At 38.8% G+C, this 18,763-nt stretch overlaps 1 protein-coding gene across 11 annotated transcripts in view; it reads left to right on the top strand.

The window, feature by feature from the left end:
• The window catches only part of col25a1 (collagen type XXV alpha 1 chain), a 196,587-nt gene that overhangs the window by 120,948 nt on the left and 56,876 nt on the right, over nt 1-18,763 (top strand). For 9 of the 11 annotated variants that reach the window (XM_023346158.1, XM_023346160.1, XM_023346155.1 and 6 more), the window contains exons 5-9: nt 6,678-6,704; nt 9,735-9,761; nt 16,771-16,830; nt 17,765-17,836; nt 18,450-18,566. In XM_023346158.1, the coding sequence (XP_023201926.1) occupies nt 6,678-6,704; nt 9,735-9,761; nt 16,771-16,830; nt 17,765-17,836; nt 18,450-18,566 (303 nt within the window). The remainder of the gene's footprint in view (nt 1-6,677; nt 6,705-9,734; nt 9,762-16,770; nt 16,831-17,764; nt 17,837-18,449; nt 18,567-18,763) is intronic. The other 2 variants (XM_014468962.2, XM_023346162.1) reach the window with 2 other exon arrangements.

The raw sequence follows: 18,763 nt of genomic DNA, 5'->3' as shown, positions 1-18,763 counted from the left end.
TCTCACCATTAATCAGCTTGTTGAATATCAGTAAGTGACATAGAGCTGTACCTTTGCACCCAATAGCCTCTTGATTATAGGAACATAAAAACAAAGATAGTCTTCAACCAGTTTCAAGTTTAAAGCTTCTCAGGAAAATGCCCTAAACTTTAATATTGATTTTTAAATAGTTAACACCAAGTAAAAACAAAGTAAATATAGACATACATGTTTAGTTCCTTTAAAAAGCATTGCAGAAATCTAAAACATTTACATGCTCACTATTAAATAAAGATATTGATATTGTTAGTAAAAACAACATAATGTATTTGGATCGGGTGTTTAATAGGTATTAAGTTTACCAGTTATATTGAAAGCTGGATAACTCAAATTTAGAGAAACGAGTAGCGTTCAGGGCACCTGTTTACCAAGAGGTGGGAAGACAGTTAATAGTTACTTTGTTACTGGGATGGCCTGGAGAAACTGGCCTAAGTGGAAGATAATGTGTAGCTGTTTCCTACAAAGTAAAACTTTGAAGAAAAAATTTAATGATTAGCTCAGGTTTTTGTGCCAAATGTCTAGAAATGCCCATACCTGGACAATTTATGTAAGAGATGTAAGTTTACTTACTATGCAAATTAAGAGTTAAACTCTTTTGATGAAGTAAGTTTCAAATGCAAAACAAGCAAATTTGATCAAACAGAAAAAGCAGTTTGAGCTTTGGAGGATCTGCTAGCAGGATTCTTATGAAGAGGAGTCAGAGTTGAATCTCTAATAAGTTGTGAAGAGCATACACAGGTGCTGATTAGCAACCCTTTGGGGAGTTAGACTAAAACCAAGACGCGAAAGCGATGGTTTGACAAGTAGAAATTCCTCTGAAGTACAGTTGGTTCCTTTGAAATAATCTCCCAGGAGAGTTATTTAATATGCTCAATAAAAGGCTTTGATTGCACCTGCGTAAAGCTTTTGGAAAAGCTCCCGTGGGTGTTGTCCCCAAACAATGTGCAAATGATGTGTTGTATAATGATCGGGGGGCACACTGTATCGAAAGAAGCGTTTGATCATAAAGCAGGATGAGCCAAATGAACTTCTTCCAGTGATCGTCAGTGCTTTGATGGCTGATTAAAATGTTCTGGTTGCAATTATGAAAATAAGTATCCAGACAGTAACAGATCTTAAATCTACTCTCAGTCAATCTGTACAGTTCCTATCAATAACATTTACCATTTTGGACAGTAGCAGGAAAATTTTGAGGCTGGTTGTGAGGCTAGAAGTTAATATTAAAGTTAGATTAGACTGATGGTGACCATAAAACCCATAGTCGGAAAGATTAGCATTTAATCTACATTTGTTTTCAACCAATTTGTCAGAAAATTACTCTCAGGTTTGAAATGCCTTCATATTTTTCTACTACAATTCATAAACAATACAAAGAAGAAGAAATCTGGAGGATTTTCAATAAAACCCAAGCTTGGCACCTGTACTATCCACTTCCTCCCATGGCTCTGCATCAAAAAACACCATCTATCAAATGTAACAAGAGTTACATCCACAAATGCAGTTAAACACAGTACTGGCCAAAATACAAGGTTCATGTTCATCAGGCAGAGGAGACTTCTCAGGACTGCGAGGCGTCTGCGATGGACCATTGAGAAGAGGAAACATGCACTGTCTGGGAGAAATGAATACCTTGTGCTACAGACCAAAACAGAAAAGGAACATCCAGGCTGTCATCAGCCAACTGTCCGAAATCCAGGGTCTGTAAAATCAAGCTGTCAAGTTTGAACATGAGTCTTGGGTTCCTGCTGCTTTAAGTGAAGCAGAAGTCAAAGTGAACAGGATTGCTTTTTTTTTCTCTACACTTTTATTACACCTTTTTGTACTTTATTGCCCAATCTTGTTTTGTTTTTGTTTTACTTCAAAATCCAAACGTTATTACATAGTAAATTCACCAGAAAAACAGAATTATTTTCTTTAAGTCAACAAAGAAATAGAAGTTTCTTGTCTCATATTTAAAGGCAACTTGATCATGCAGTTGGGAAGATGGTCATCTGATCTTGGCATCTCTGAGGAAACATGAAGGAAAGACAGAGATTTAGGAAACTAAGCCATTTAGAAATTGGAAAGTCAGCAAATCTGTTTTCTGACATCTTGGTGAGGTTTGTACTCTAGTAAGAAGATGGACACCTGTATTTTGCACAAGTTGAAGACTGAGTCAAGTGTGCCTGAGTCAAACAAAATGACTGACAACATTTGTGCTAACTGTTATTCTTTTCTCTTTTTTTGAGTCTATGTATGAAACTTCAAACAAAAATGTTGTGAGCTGGTATTTAGAAACGTATTTTAGTATTTTTGGAAATAACCTTCCTAAGGGAGGGCCAGTACATGTGAGGTTTCAGTGTGCTGCATTGAAATTGGTGGTGTTGGAAAATGCTAAGAGTTTTTTTTTTTGTTTGTCAAACAACATACCCTGACTAAGTAAGTAGGTATTTCCTTATTTTCTTATGACAGGGGTCTCCAAAGCACGGCCTGCAAGCTATTTGTGGCCCTCCAAATAATTGTGTACAAAAATGGTTCAAGGACCAGTTTTCTTTTTAAACATTTTTTAGGGAGGGGCGTGCCGTGGTGGCGTAGGGGTTAGAGCGACCCATATTTGGAGGCCTTGAGTCCTCGATGCGGCCGTCGCGGGTTCGACTCCTGGACCCGGCGACATTTGCCGCATGTCTTCCCTCCTCTCCTTCCCCATTCCTGTGAGCCTACTTTCGTAAAAGGGACACTAGAGCCCACAAAAGACCCCCTGGAGGGGTAAAAAAAAAAAAATTTTTAGGGCGAGATTGTTAAATACAACACAAAGTGTGTCTCTTTTAATAACCATGTTTCTGCTTTCATTTTAATTAGAACGCCAAACATCTCCTTAACACAACACCCAATGCTTAAATACAGCAAGCGTTACCAATGTCCCATTCTTGTTGCTAAATATAGATTGTGGTGTATTAAAAAAAATGTAGCCCAAAATCAAAATCATTGGACCCACACAATTTTGAAAATCAGTCTTGGATCAGAAAAAATGTCCCTGCTTTGTTTGTTCCATTAAAATTGTGCATGTTGAGCAGAAAAAGATTATCACAAAATTATTTTTTATGTAAAAAAAGAAAAATTGTTTTTTTGTGGCCCACAAGTGTTCTGAACTTGACAATTTGGACACCACTTTCTTACAAAGATCAATGAACATCTGAAATACCTGCATATCGGTATTTAGGCTACTTATTTAGTGTGTGTGCAGGAGTGTATGTTTGTGTGTATGTGTACTTCTTTGCAGCAGAAATCCACAGGTTTGCAGTAACAGTCTGTTTACTGTCTTACTGTTTGATAGCCAGTTTCCATGCACAAAAGCTTACTCTTCACTCCATGTTGAGGAAAAAACACTGGAAACTCTTTTGGCTTTATTTTTTATTTTGTGGAATGCCCCGACATCAGTATAAATGTAAATTGTTCAATATACTTCAACATGTTGGCTCTGTTAATCCAGCCCAGGGAAACCGCGATCGGAAACGTTGTTTTTTTACAATAACACATTTCATCTTTACAAGGGTTGCTGCTGCTCTTTTATATAGCTAGTCAAGTACGAAGGAGCAGGACCACCTCATGGAAAGCACTTGTGTTTAAGCTGCATTTAAAATCCGCTTATTTAAACGTGAACACTTTCATTTATGCACTGATGAACCACTGAGTTGTGCTGCAGGTTCATAATCTCACGTTGAAGAGGGTGGAAGATCCCAGGCAGATTGTGTTGATATCACATGCACTTCTATATATATGCAGAAAGCTAGAGATAGTTAGCTAAGCATAAAAATAATTTGCAGTGGCAGAGAACAGGCAGAAACCTGGCTATGAATGTGTTCTCCCCTGAGCAGTGTGTTGGAAACAGGCGGAGAGAAACTTCTAACCTACCTCTGCATTTCACTTTTAAACTTTGTAAATGTGTGTCAGGGCATTTCAAGCCTGTCTGTATCTATAAACCTGCAATTCTGGGTCACTGGTCTGTTGATTCTAAGGAGCATCATCCAATGAAATAAATTATACTAATACCAATGTATGGAATACTGTTAGCTAGATTAGTGTTTATTTAGGGAAAGTACATAACCGGAAAAGTACATCTGTATTAATCCCACTTTTTATATCTTTTATTTCTTTACCTATTCAAATAAAGATGGAACAGTAACTTTTCATTGCTGAGTGGTTGGTTGAGAGGTTTCTGGTACATCGCTGTCTAAAAAAATGAGAAGAGAAAAGTCAAAGTCAGCATTTTTCTCCCCCCAAACGTCCAACCTCAGAGCGAGGAAAGAGCCCGTGCGGGCTTCACCTTTCCGCTTGACTGCTAAAGTTACTGTTTTTAAGCACACATCCATATGGATGCCTCGCTCATTGTCAAATTGTATCTTTCGACCCAGAGTGTTTGCAGAGGCCACCCTGGAGCTGCTGTCGTCTGACTGACAAGCTGGATGCAAAGCTGCTTCCTACAAGAAAAAATAGAAGAAAACTTAAAAAAAAAAAAAGCTTTGTGCAAATAGGAGGCTGTATTAGTCCTGTACATGCTGCATTTTAATTCGTGCTTGCCAGTATTTCATTAGTGATTGTTGGATTTAATCCTCTAAGTAAACATTGACTTGATTTGGGTCTGTTTTATGTTTTAATTGTATGTTTTTACAAGTCCTGCTGTCTACAGAACGCAAGGTACTGCTTGCCAGTCGGTGACACAGGATTTTAATCAAATCCTTAAAAACGATGTCTGAAAGTACACATGGCTGATTTCAGCTAAACTCTGTCTCTGTTTATCATTAAAAAGACATGGAGACCCCATTGCTCTGGCCTTTAGAGATAATGCGTTACAGCGCCTTACTGGAGTATTCCAACCTTTTCAACTTTTTTTTGCATTTTATGACCACAAACATTGAAGTATTTTATTGTGATTATATGCGATAGAACAACATGGAGTGGTGCGTAATTATGAAGTGTAAATGATACATGGTTTTTCTCTCTTTCCCCCCCCTTTTTGACAAATAAAAGTTAAAGGTTATGTGTAGCAGTTATCAACCAGCTTTGTCCAACTAAATGATTCAGTTTTGACTCATTCTTCTTTTGCAAAATGGCTCAGTTTAAATGAGACTGGAAAAAAACTCCCTTAATGTCATATTTCAAGTCTTGCCACAGACTCCTAGTTAGATTTAAGTCTGGACTTTGACCGGCCATTCTAACCAATGACTATGCTTTGATCTAAACCATCCCATTGTAGTCCGGCTGTAAGATTAGGGTTGTTGTCCTGCTGGAAGGCGAACCAGTTGCCCATTCTTAATTATTTTGCGGTTCTCTTCCTGGATTGTTCTGAACTTTACTCTATTCCTCTTCCCATTAACTCTGACCAGCATCCCTGTTCCTGCTGAAAAGAAACATTTCTACATTATGAGTTTGCTACCACAATGTTTTACGGTGCAGATGGTGTGCTCAGATTAATATGCAACTAATCTGCTTCACATAGCATTTTGTAAATAAGCCGAAAAGTTTAATTTGGATCTCATCTGGCCAGAGTACATTTTCCCACATGTTTACTGGGTCTCCTACTTGGATTAAGGGACACAACAATCAACAACCAGGGATTCTTATTATTTGTGTTCAACAACACTTTCTTTTCACTCCTCTATTAGGGCCATATTTATGGAGTTCAACTAATAGTTGTTTAGACTCTTCAACATGAGCCACAGATTTCTGCAGAACTACAGTGGTCCGCTTCTCTACTTCCCTGATTAATTCTCTCCATGGCTATTACTTTAGGTCAGGGGTCTCAAACTCCAGTCTTCGAGGGCCGCAGTCCTGCAGCTTTTAGATGTGCCTCTGCTGCAGCACACCTGAACAGAATAATTAGGTCATTAAGGCTCTGGAGAACTGATCTACTCAAGGAGGAGGTCATTAAGTCATTTCATTCCAGTGTTTTGTACCTGTGGCACATCTAAAAACTGCAGGACTGCGGCCCTCGAGGCCTGGAGTTTGAGACCCCTGCTAGGTGGTCAATCTTGTCTTGATAGGCCGTGCTCTTTACTTCTTCAGATGATGTTTTAATGAGAGCTTATGGGATGTTCAAAGCTTCAAATATTGTTTTAAAGCTCAACCCTGCATTGAGCTTATCCACATTTTTATTCCTGGCCTGCGTACCGTGTTCTCTGGTCTTCATGATGCTGTTTGTTCTTTAATGTTCTTTAACAAACATCTGACGCCTTCATAGAGCAGCTGCATTTACACAGATTAAATTACGCACAGATGGACCCTATTTGTACTGATTAGATGGTTTCTGATAGCAATTATTTGCGTTAGGTTTTATTCACAGCTATCAGAATTAAAGGGTTCTGAATTTAAATGCCCACTTTTCTTTTTAGTTCTTTCCTGTCTATAAAACACTTTGAAAACCATTTTTCATTTTGGATTCATTAATGAAATTCATTGGCTTGTGTGGATGTAACATGACAAATTGAAACGTTTTTTTTTTTATAACTTTGGCATAAGATTAGATTTCTCACATTTTGCTACATTCCAAGGCTTCTCAGTTATGATGTTTTTGGAATACTAAAAGTAAAACTTGTAATGAGCGCTCTTTGCTTTCTAATTTGGTAAAATAACTTAAATAGTTATTTTCTGTCTCCTTTTAGGGTCCTCCAGGTCCACAGGGAGAAAAGGTGAGTAATCATACATGCTTCTGTTGATATGTTACCTATTTATTTTATGTAGGATGCAGTTTGATTATTCTAAGAATCCATGGTTTTACTCATAATAGAGTGGTTTGTCAATACTTGTTCTGTTGTGCTACTTCAGGGGGGCGAGAAGCAGTATGGATGAAAAAAAAGTTACACAAAAGTGTTTCAATGTAAAGATGGTTTGTAGTGTGTTTTGTTGCAACTTGAAGTGTGAAATAAACTTCAGTGGAGTTTGAAAACAAAATATGTGTATAGGTTTATGTCTACTTGAACGATGTTTGTCCATAGAAGGGCCCAGAAAATCTTTGGGAACCACTGGGCTAACCATTAGCAACAAGTAATGCAAAACCTGGCGTCTGCTTCCTATCAGAACTAAACCAAAAGGCTATTTTGCTGCTTTTCAATCAGTCTGAACAGTATTTCAGAATATCTAGTAAAAAATTCAACATATTTTGACTGAGAACACTCAAGCTGGGTATTTTTGAAAGAAATCTTTTGAGGTTTAGAAAACATTTATTCCACCCACAAAAACCCGAAAACAGCTCCCTGCTGCTGTGACATTAGGACCACCTTAGATTTAAGGCAGATTAAAGAGTGTCTTAATGGCCATATAATAAAACCGTTTAATAAAAAAATTATCATCTTTCTCTGACCTTTCTTTGTTGATCTGCAAGCTGCTTGTAGCTGCAAGTTCATATACATTCACGCTGCTGCCTTTTCCGTAATCTACTTGTTTTTCTTAGACTCAACAGTCTTAATGCAACAGTGAAAGCATGGCTTTTATTTTTTTCAAGATCTGTTCATTGCCAATCAAACCAACAAAACTGTATGTATCCAAGCAAAGTTTTATTAAATAGACATAGGTTTTCATGATACTTTTTCTTTTTAAACTGCATAAACTTGATTTACAAGCTTTTTCTTTTCAATGTGGAAAGTGACCTGACCTGAAATAGCCATAACAAACATGTGTAAGGACCTCCAGTATTTAGAGGTTGCAGTTCATTTGGCCACAGAGAGTGTAATTTGGTATCTGCTCCCATTTTATGTGAATTTAAGTCAACCTGACCTTAAGTTTCAATTCTAACATTCCTTTCTCAGGCTCACACATCCACTGCACAGAGTGTTAAAAGCCACAGTCCCATGCAGGCTGAAACCCTAAAATGCCTCACTGTGCAATGCTCCATAAAACAACAATGAAGCGTGCAAAATAACCACACAGCTTCTTCACAACTCTGAAGTTCTGTGGACAACGAGCGTGCCTGTGGAATAACACCAAAATTGATCAAATCCCTGAATTTGTTCATTATATCCACTGGGTTTGTGTTTGAATTTAAAGTGAAAACACTCTTGAAGACATCAGTACTGAAACTTAGCAGTATTGAAACTTCGAATTAAAGTGTTTAAAAGTAATTTAATGATAATTTAGTAGTTATAGTTTCTTATAAAATGATTCATATGCTCTGAACTTTTTCACATTTCCTGTTGCTACAAACTTCAGTGTATTTTTGGGGGGACTAAGGAATAAACAGAAACATGAAGACCAAGAAACACAGCAGTCAGGCAAAGGGTAAAGTTGTGGTAAAGTTTTCCAAAAGTCAGGTCTTCCATCTGTAGATATGCAACAAGATAAATCCTCAAAATACTTGTAGTGAAACTAAAGCCACATTTTTCAGATTTTGATTTCTCTTTTTCTTTCATTCACCCAATTACTTATTGCTTTTTACTTGTCTATTGCATCAAATCCTAATAAAATACATAGAAGTTTGTCACATAACAAAATGTGCATAAGTCAAAGGGGCATTGGTACTTTTGCAAGAATTGTGCATTATTGAAATAGTTACTCCAATTTTGGGTATGTTTATTGATTATAAACATAAACACTATTTCTTAATGTGTGAAACAACAGGAAATAGTGTGCATAAAGTCAAACGCATTGAGAGCGATAACAGTCGTCATCTCAGCCAATCTGCACTCATTTGGAAAGAGATATTTGTTGCGTGTCGTTTCCACTGACCAGCATCATAAATCCACACAGTATTTTCTTTTTTCTTTTTATTAGCACAATGTCCTGATTGTCACTACCAGATTTACACGACTGTCAAACATTTGTTTTGAAAGACCTGTGAAGTGCAGGGTCCTGTTGAATAAACTGGTGTCCACTCTTCTCGTATAAACCACTTCATCTGCAGTTTAATGAAATCCAAAACAACTTTGCTCTCCCTTTCCCACCCAGGATGAACAAAGGGTTTGTCGGCGTGGCCGTTCGCAACTGTTTTCCCACTTAATTTGGTTCTGGCAAAACGGCTCGATGAAAAATGACAAAAATTCCAAGAACTGCTATTATTTAAAATTACACATCGACGCTTGTTTTGATGAAGCTTCCCGTCCATGCTTGATAAGTTGCTCGGGTTATTACACTACTGCAGATCAAAACTCAATAAACAAGACGGTTTGAATATTCTCATTTATCCGATTTTAGACCCGTTATGGTTATAATTCACCTTCCAACATTTACTCTCCCTTTGCTTATTTTAAACAACAGTGTGCTTTTGTTTGGGGTTAACTCTAATGTGATAAAGCCACAGTCTTTGGCATGCGGACTGACTGGAAACCAAATGTTTTAACCTTCAGAGTCGGCCTCCATCCACAGACATACACCCCCAGAAAAGGCAGACGGCCAGAAGATCTCTGGGGCAAATAAATCTGGCATAAATGCGGTTCCCACCCGCCCCCTCTCCAAAACCTCACACCACCACTCTCCTTCTTCTCTCCTTCTCACATACCCAATTCATGTCATTCCATGTTATCATAAGTGATTTTACTTTCAACCACAATGAATAGTTGAGGGTTCCTGTATTATTTCACGTTATCAATATGTTCTGCATTACGCCTGAGTGATTTTGCTGTGAGCCTCGGCTTATTGCTGCATTACTGTATTTATGCATGTGTTCCTCTATATTTTGCCCTCAGATCCTGAGACAAGTTTTCTTTTTTTTTCCTTCTCTTTTGTAGGGAGATCAAGGTGACCAGGGACCACGGGTAAGCGGTTTCCTTTGACTTCTTTGTGATTAGTAGATGAATGTGACTGTGTGTGTCTCCCTCCCCTCATCCCCCAGCAGAATTGTGGGCAAAAGGTTTGAAATGCATGAAATTCCTGGGATAGAGTTCTTCCTATGTGGCCAAATACAACAAGCATCCCAGTGCTGCTTGTTTCCACATCGGCAGCGGGTAGGCGGACTTGTGAGAAACTTTGGGAGATTTGCACTAGAGTCCCCCTGCAGCAGTTGAAAAATGCACATTTTTACTTCGTCATTGGATTTAATTTGCAGTTTGTTCCCACCAGCAGAAGAGCTCTGCTCAGTCTCAACAACAACCAAACACCAGTTCTGTCTTCACAATAAGTCGACTTGTGATTAACCTCAGTTCTACATGTGATGTGGCATATTCACCGCTTTAATCATTTCCAGCTCTATAAGTCTGACATTTCTATAAAAGTGCAGCATCTAAATGATGCTAATGTAAGTGCTTTTCCATGCTTGACACTCTCCGAAATGAATTAGTCTATCTCCGCTTAGCAGTCAGTGCGGCTTTTCCTTTCCCCCCCCAATAATGGCTAAAAAATGAGCCGTCCTTCTGAGAAACAGGCTGCACAGGTTTGTTTAAAGTAGACTGCATTAAGAGGGGTCACATGTGCTCATGCATGCGCACACTTTCACTTCCTCTGTCTCTGCTGTTGTTCATCAAGGGCGGATTGTATGCTAGTCAGAGTCACTTTGAACGCCTGTAATTGATTTATAATGGGCCAGAGAGCACACAGAGGTTGGCACAACACGAAAAGAGAATTCAGCAGCACATTTCGTCTTGTCAGGAGAACTCCAGCCGTCTCTCAGGCAGATCTGATCCCAATTCAGAGCTGGCGCCCACCCAGACGTCAGTAGTTCGCCGAGGAACTTTTGTCGGCTCTCCTCAGGGCGAGTTTCACCCGGTTTTCTTTATGATTTGAGAGTCAATACAAATGACCCTTTCTGTGAAATTCAATTAGCGGTCTCCAAGTGACACATCTAATGTTTCTCATAAGCATCCACCCAATTGGAGCCGACTTTAGGGCTAGTTTTCCCAGAGTGAATTCCCACCGCTACAGTACCTACAACTAAAAGTGTTGTTAGAGCTGCACTGATTAAGGAAGCAATGGTAGAAATAGTTTTAATTTATTGTATCATTTTTACTCTTTTATTTTGGATAATTTTTGACCAGCATTTAAGGGTATGCTTGGCATTTCGGGCCATCAATATTGTGTAACTTCGCAGTTTTGGTTGATTCATCCAACACAGGGGCGCCCAAAGTCGGTCCTTGATGCCCAGCATCCTGCATCTTTTAGTTCTCTCCCTGCTGGTAGTAACAACCTTTTCAGCATGTCAGTGTTCTTCTTAGGCCTTCTAACAAGCCATCATTTGATCCAGGTGCATTAAACCCGGGAGGGAACTAAAACATGCAGGATGCCGGCTCTCAAGGACCCACTTTGGGCACCACTGATCCAACTTTAGACAGGTCGCCTGGTCATCACATGGAAACATAGGGACACACACACCTACAAGCCATTTACATTGACCAATTAACCTAACAATTACGTTTTTTGATTTGTGGGAGGAAGCCGGAGTACCAGGAGAGAACCCACCAATGTAGGCACCTACATGGGCCTTTCTGCTGCAAGGCAACAGTGCTACCAACAGTGCCACTATTCAGCCCAATTTGTCCCAGTTTGACACATTTTAATGAATATTTACACAATACACCACCACAAAGTAGAAAATTTACAAAAAGTATGTAAATATTTTTCATACATATTTAAAGTTTTGCCAATTATATATACACAAGTTTTGCACATTTAGAGATGGAAATTTGCTCTTATTGAAGTTGGATGGGGAGTATCTGTGAGAACCGTTTTCTAGTCCCACTTTTTGTTTACATCTTGACTAAATAAAATTATCTAAACTATTTCATTGTAGTTCTCACTTTTTGTTGTTGCCTTACTGGAAGGTGACACTCTAACCATTCACCACTATTTAATCTGGTATCATTGCCAGATTAAATCACTTACAATAAATGATTTATTGTAAGTGAAAAAGCATTATTGAGGACAAATGTTTGTAGAGCTAGCAAAGTGCACTTTGTCTTCTAGAATAAATAAACAGCATTTTTAAGATACCATTTAAGCATCTTTCTGTTACTGCAGTGTTGTCCCTTTAATAGGTACAAATTAATGCACAGTGGCATTCAAAGCATTACAGGGCGGAAAGCCGAGTAGGTCATTCCCCAAAAGTATATTATTTACTTTCTCAAAGCAGCATATTGACTTTTTATATTAGATTTGTGAGTAAATGTAGTGGAACAGCGTTTGAAAGATCTTTCTTAATAAATGAAGGCATAGCTGGACAAGAGCTGGCTGACCTTCGTTCTGTCTATCCGGGTGGAAATGAGCCTCATTTCATGGCTCATATTGAGCCAGTGCACGGAGTTGATTAGACCCATATGAAAGAAGATATAAACAACAGAGCATGTCAAGATAATGTCCTCTACGTGTAGCACAGATTACGCTCCTGCCAGGTTGCATCTAAATCAGCCGTCCCTCAGAATACAACAAAAGACAGACTCCTACTTTTACAGCCGAAGAGAGTGTGAGAACTGTCCCACGGCACACTTCCTCTGCTTTCTGCCCACATGTCAGGGTCAGCCATTTGTCTGTCCAGAAAGGTCACGGGTCATATCCAAATGTGAGAGGTTAACCAAGCAGCAAATAATGAATTGACCAGTTTTGACAAACAAATACCTCTGCAGCCGCACTTGTGGATGTAATTATCGTGAGTTGCTGGCTGTGTGCATCACACTGTAAGGTGTGTGGTCCTTTTTGATCGTTAGCAGTAACTGCAGCTGTCACGCAAAGGTTGGAGAATTCATGGATTACTTTGGACAAATCTTTCAAAAGCTTACTTTCAAAAATGTAACTTTCTTGTCCAGGAATTGTAGGCTTTGTGAAATATTTTCAAAGAAAGATCCCAACAATGTAAAAAGTATTGAACACATTAATTTTTATGCCAGGAAATATATTTATAATGACATGTCATTTACACCATGTCTTGGTGACAACCCAAACAATCCGTGATTATAAAGAAATCAAAACAAATCCGTGAATGAAAGTCTTCGTAAGAAAGACAAATGCAATTCAGAAAGATTGGAAACTTCTGTTGCATTTTTTACAAATAAAATAGTGAGCTGCAGCAGTTTCTAGGCACAGTCACTACACAAGACTCCACTGCTGAAGAAAACACATGCTGGTATGAGTCTGTGCTTCATTATGTGGTACTGATAGAAATTTACTAAGACGTCCTAGATAAGAAACTGTGGCCAAGACGATTTCAGATATTTCTACAATAGAAAAATAACCCATTAACTTGTTTCAGAGAAAGATAATAAAGCAGCTAGAATCATCTGACTTGTATCCAGTTGAAAATCTTTTGGAAAAATCAGATGGCATTGAATAGACCAGAAGCACACCTGAGCAAAACATCAGACTGGTTTCAGTATACAGCTTAATATACTTTATTAAGCTTGCTGAATTCTTATTCCCATGTCATTTCACTTCTTTATACAATACTGATTTCAGAACTAATTTGATGATTTGGTTGTCTGGGTTACTTGATGTAAAAAGAAAACTTGATGTATTTAAGATTTATTTTGTTCTCTGTAATTTCCAATATTTACAATATTTTTTTAACAGTACACCCTTGAGTATTTAAACCATTTAAGCATAATATTGCAAAGCTAATTCATATGTAAATATTTAGAAAATGCAACTACCTGGTATTGCTAGGGTTTTTTTGGTGACCATGTCTACTTTCAGGAGATTCTGGCCTGGTCTGGCCTCATATCTTAGTTTTTGTTTGCTACAGATCAATTCCCTTTGCCACAGGCACATATGCAGCAACAGAGCTCCCCACCTAATAACTAACATCCGTTTTGGGAGTAAAGCAAACAAAAGCAGGCTGTAAATGGTTAGGTTTTTCTGTCAGCCACTATGTTATTATCATTCTTACACATGGACATCAGCATTGAAACAGTATGGAGACGGAGCTGAATATAATTTTTTTTCCACATTTCTAACACACACCGGTCAGCGAGGTGGTCAACATCGTGTTGACCTGCCCGCATCTTTCCACCAAAATGTTCTGCATGCATATGGCTCAGAATGATTGGAAAAGCACAATGTGTATCAGCTTGCATATGCCCCGTACTGGATCTCATGCCTGGAGTAAGTGTATTGTCTGTTCCCCCTGACCATAATCCACTGCTTGTTTTTCCCCTTCTTTGTCTTCAAAATGTTTGAGGTCGTAAATAACTTGAGAAATACTTGTGTTTCGATTCCAGTCGCACACAGCAAGGCTATTGTATCCCCTACTCATTTATGCTGCAGGCATGAATCAAAACAGCTTGCCTTGAAAGCCATATTCCTAATGAGCCATGCTTTTTGAATTATCTTTGGAAAACCAGAGGGATGGCACAAAAGCCATGTTTGGATAAGCCAGATTTTTATCTCGAGCTTGACTACAGATGAAGATTGATCCTTCACAGGACATGTTTATGATTATCTGCCAGTCTTTTAAGAAATACTTTCTTCTGTTTAGTGATGGTGAGTATTTGTGGTGAAGCACAACCTGCAGCATAAAGATCACCAACAGAATATGTAATCATTGCAGAACCAGCATGGCGCACTCTTTGCCGTGCAACTAGAACTTGGCTAAAGTGTGCTTCAACTTTTGTTGTTCAAATTCAATCAATCATTATTCCACAGAATAGGCAGTTGTGTTTTTAAAAAACAATACAGTGCAAAAGTTTTGGGTCATCCATCATTTCTTTTTCCATTTTACTTTCAAAGAGCCAGACATGCATGTAATGTAAATTGACTTGAGCAGTATGTTTTTTCATGTTTTCTTAAGGTTTTTCAAAAATGTTCCTTACTTTGACTGCTTTTCCACTCATTTTCAATCTAATACTGGATCATTTCCAAAGAGGAGTGGGGCTTTTTGTTTGTTGAGTGCTTTGTAAGTCATTTTAGACATAAAAAACTCATAAACCTTACAAATTAATTTATCAAAAATGAAGGTGATCTATATATAGTCTTATGCCTCTTCGTTAAGAAAGAATCCTTAGCTCTTTGGTGCCAACTAAAATATCCAGATTCTTCAATTTTGCATATTTAACTTACCACAATAAATTAAAATATCTTCACACCATCAGAAAGACATCCCAAGTCCCCTACAAAGAAAATCATGTAATTGCTTTTGAAACAAATCCAAGAGCTTGTTACCACGACAGCAAATAAAACGTACTAACAAACTCCAGCACAGTATAAGCTTGATGGGCGTTTGGTAAAAACATAAGGAAGGGAACAAAAGGAATACTGTTTGGTTGATGTTAGTTAGCATGACTTTGTGTTTTACCCCAGAGATGAGGGGCAATCTAACACACTATGGAGCACTTATTTCACTGAGATTTAAATGTTTGGTGGACTAAAAATCACAGAGTCTGGATCCAGATCAAAGTTAATATGCAGCTGTAAATCATTGCTTCCTTCCAACACAGAGAAGTCCCAATGTTTTTTCATTTTATTCACTTTTCATGGCTAGATTACATCTGTCATGAAGTTTGTGGAAAACAAAAGAGAACCATTTTACTGAATTCCCAATAAACATCTCAATTTCTTATTTTCTGAAGCACAATAGGGAACAACACATGGGCTTATCAGTATATAGAAATTTAGACATTTTATAATAAAATATTAACATATTCTTTGTCTCTGACTTCAAGTAACCAAGTACTATTCTTGACATTTTTTTCCATATGTTAAAAGTCTGAGTACTTCTTATTTAAAAAAGTTAATTTATATTTCAAAAAGAACCACCCAGCCTTCATGAGTGTGTGGCACCCATATGTGTTTTGTTCAGGCTGGATGGGAAATTGCTTTGGATCCTGTTTAGTTGACGACATACAAACCATAGCAGTAAAGCTGAACCTGTTATGCTGAGTCTTAAGTGGATACTTAGAAAATCAGTTCAAACTGAGCAACAAAACATTTCCTCACACTTTTATTGGACACTCGGAATGTGTTTTTCTTTGTAAAAAAAAAAATATATATATATAAAGGCTCCTGTCCTGCTACCAGACCCAACAGCCCAGGCATATCAGGAACAAAGCAGTGTTGTTGCTACATTAGAAACCCACAACTACCAGAAAACTCCTCTAGCTCTGTTACAGTTGCTTCATGGCTTTTCATCGATTTTAAAAAGACACCCAGTATTTTGTATTGTCTTCACTGCACCACATTTTCTCTCCTTGATGATCACTGTGTTCCACGTAATGCCTCAGAAACGTCCCAAAATATCGTCCTGACTGAGTCTTTTTGATGCTTGGAAGCCCCTAGCATACCTTGACTGGTTTGCCGTGACATGCAAAAAAATGAAATGTCAGAAAAAGAACAAGAACATCAAGTTCATTTGGGTTTCATCAAAGGCACTTTTAATGAAGAACTCCTATGAGTTTGAATGTGGTGTTTAATTGTGAACACAACCACACCCCCAATTTTAAGTGGGTTGCGGCTTTAATACATTATTTTGTCTTTCCTCCTCAAAGATTTCAGTTTGCTTTTCAAGTGAAGTTCAAATATGGTTTTAGGTCATATCAAATATTAATATTATTTAATATTTTATTATAGTTCCACCATGGCACTTTACCATTGTTGTGAAGACTTTTTACGCCTATAATAGTTAGGTAACATAACCCACACACTACCCACATGGGCCCATATGTAAATCAACTCACTCATCATGATATTTGCACATTACTGTGAGAGTTTTCCCCACATTTCACAGTTTGTGGTAGAAGTGTAAGAATACAAGCTGGATTGTTGTCTTCTTCCGCCTTTTACTGTTTTTGTTCATCCAGTGTTTGAGTGTCATGTGTGTGTTGTGCCATGTTCTGCTGTTTGTCCCTTTAGGGATTGCCTGGTCTCCCTACGCTGGCTGCTTTGCACAGCAATCAGATCCTGACTGTCAAGGTTTGTCTGTGGTGGTGCTGCCCAGCTGCTGGGTCCGACCCCCTCTGAAGCACACACTGGCCGCTTTCCTTAAAGCGTGATGATTGAGTATTTACCGGAAAACCCCTGTCAATTGTTTCCTCTCTGTCCTACTGTTGCTAGCAGGCTCTCACTTAACAGATTTCTGCTCCATTTTACATCCCAGATCCTCCACTGAGAGCAAAGGTGGCCTTTTTACAACCTTGTAATATGTAGTTAACTGGAACAGACTCTGTATCCTGAAACCAAGACATGGTTTGGCTCATGTCCATTGACACTGAAATGAATGGAAGGAGCTCCAGAGGGAATACTCAATTATGACCAAAAGTGGCAAAATGTTTTTTTTTTATAGCTCATGCTCATGGTTCACCACACAGCCTCCTAACAACCAATTTGGCCTTTATAATTGTTTCATCGATGGCAACGCCAATGGGCGCGAGCAGAATAATGCAAGCATTGACAGACGGAAGGTATGAAATCAACCTCAACCCAGAAGGTTGACCCATGCTGGTTTCAGTGTGTGTAGCTCACAGGGTTTGACTTGGCAGCAGGCACGATAATGATGGCGGTGCTTTCACAGACAAGGAGCGATTCCCATTTTTCCACGGGGCGGGGGCACTGTGAACCCACTTCACACTCCAGAGGTGGTAATTAGGGGCTCCAGCTCCAAAAGGCAACCCCAGACTTCCGAAGCAAGTCACCTCAGTGTTGGAAAAGTGTGGATTCACCTCCATCTGTGAAGGCGCTGTTTGGGGGGGTTTCATGAACATGGGACTCCCTAACAAAATCTGTTTCTCTTTGCATTTGGCTTCTCATCCTCCTCCTCCTCCTGCTGCTTCTTCTTCTGGGACCTTCTCCTTCTTCAACCTTCTCTCACCTCTGAACTCCGACTTCTTGACCTCACACACCTGCTCAGATGGTCTTCCCAAAGATCAATCATGGCTTTCTTTCCGCTGACCAGCAGCTCATAAAGCGTCGGCTGATTAAGGTAGTGGGTGTGTCCTCTCTCTTGTCTCTTTGTCCACTGTGCCAAGTGTCACCAATTCACTTCTCTCTGTCTAGAGCATGCCAGCCTGTAGATTCTGTCATATCCACCCTCATGCTCCCTTCTGTTATTGCAAAAGTTAATAAGAAAATGTCCTAATAGATGCTTGGTAAAGTAAAACGAATTACTGTCTTGGCATTAATAAAAGGAATTTCCCCGCAAGTTAAATTGCTGGATATTTTCTCAGAATTTTTCCTAATTGAGTAAAATTATGGACCACACATTTTCAGTATTTCTCTCTTGATTATTAAAACCCTTCGCTGACAAATGTGACCTTTTTCAGACTGTGCTTAATGCATAGTCCACTTAAGATTGCATGCATCTCAAGTAAGTTATGCAAATTTTAAACCATTACATTAAATCTCCTCATTGTTGTTTTATGCTAGCTCCAAAATGAAATCTTTCCTCCTAATTACGAATGGAGGTAGGCCATAGCCACCCACGAGATCATTACACCATTTCCTTTGTCATCATTTAACTGCAGTTACTTCTGTCTTGGTTGATCCAACAATATCACATAGAACTGATGTGGAAATGTATTCTTTTTGTCATACAGGGAGATCAAGGCCAGGCAGGACCACCCGGGCCTCCAGGCCCACCTGGCCCTCCAGGACCAAGGGGCCCTCCAGGGGACACTGGAAAGGATGGACCCAGAGGTTTGCCAGGTCTACCAGTGAGTATTGGGTTTTGATAAGAAGAGAAGCTTGAGAAACTTGAACTAAATGCAGTTTTGCAACCCTAACTGACCCATTGTTTAATTATTTATGTTGGAGGACAAGACTTTCCAAAGACCTTTTCGATGTAAAGGGTGGAGAAATAATGGCAAGACTTTTTTAAGGATGAACTTGTAATTTGAGGACTATAGAAGAC

Source organism: Xiphophorus maculatus, chromosome 14 (assembly GCF_002775205.1).
Source record: "Xiphophorus maculatus strain JP 163 A chromosome 14, X_maculatus-5.0-male, whole genome shotgun sequence".
Taxonomy (NCBI): Eukaryota; Metazoa; Chordata; class Actinopteri; order Cyprinodontiformes; family Poeciliidae; genus Xiphophorus; species Xiphophorus maculatus.
The sequence above is the reverse complement of the archived record's forward strand: the minus strand, read 5'-3'. Positions and strand labels throughout refer to the sequence as shown.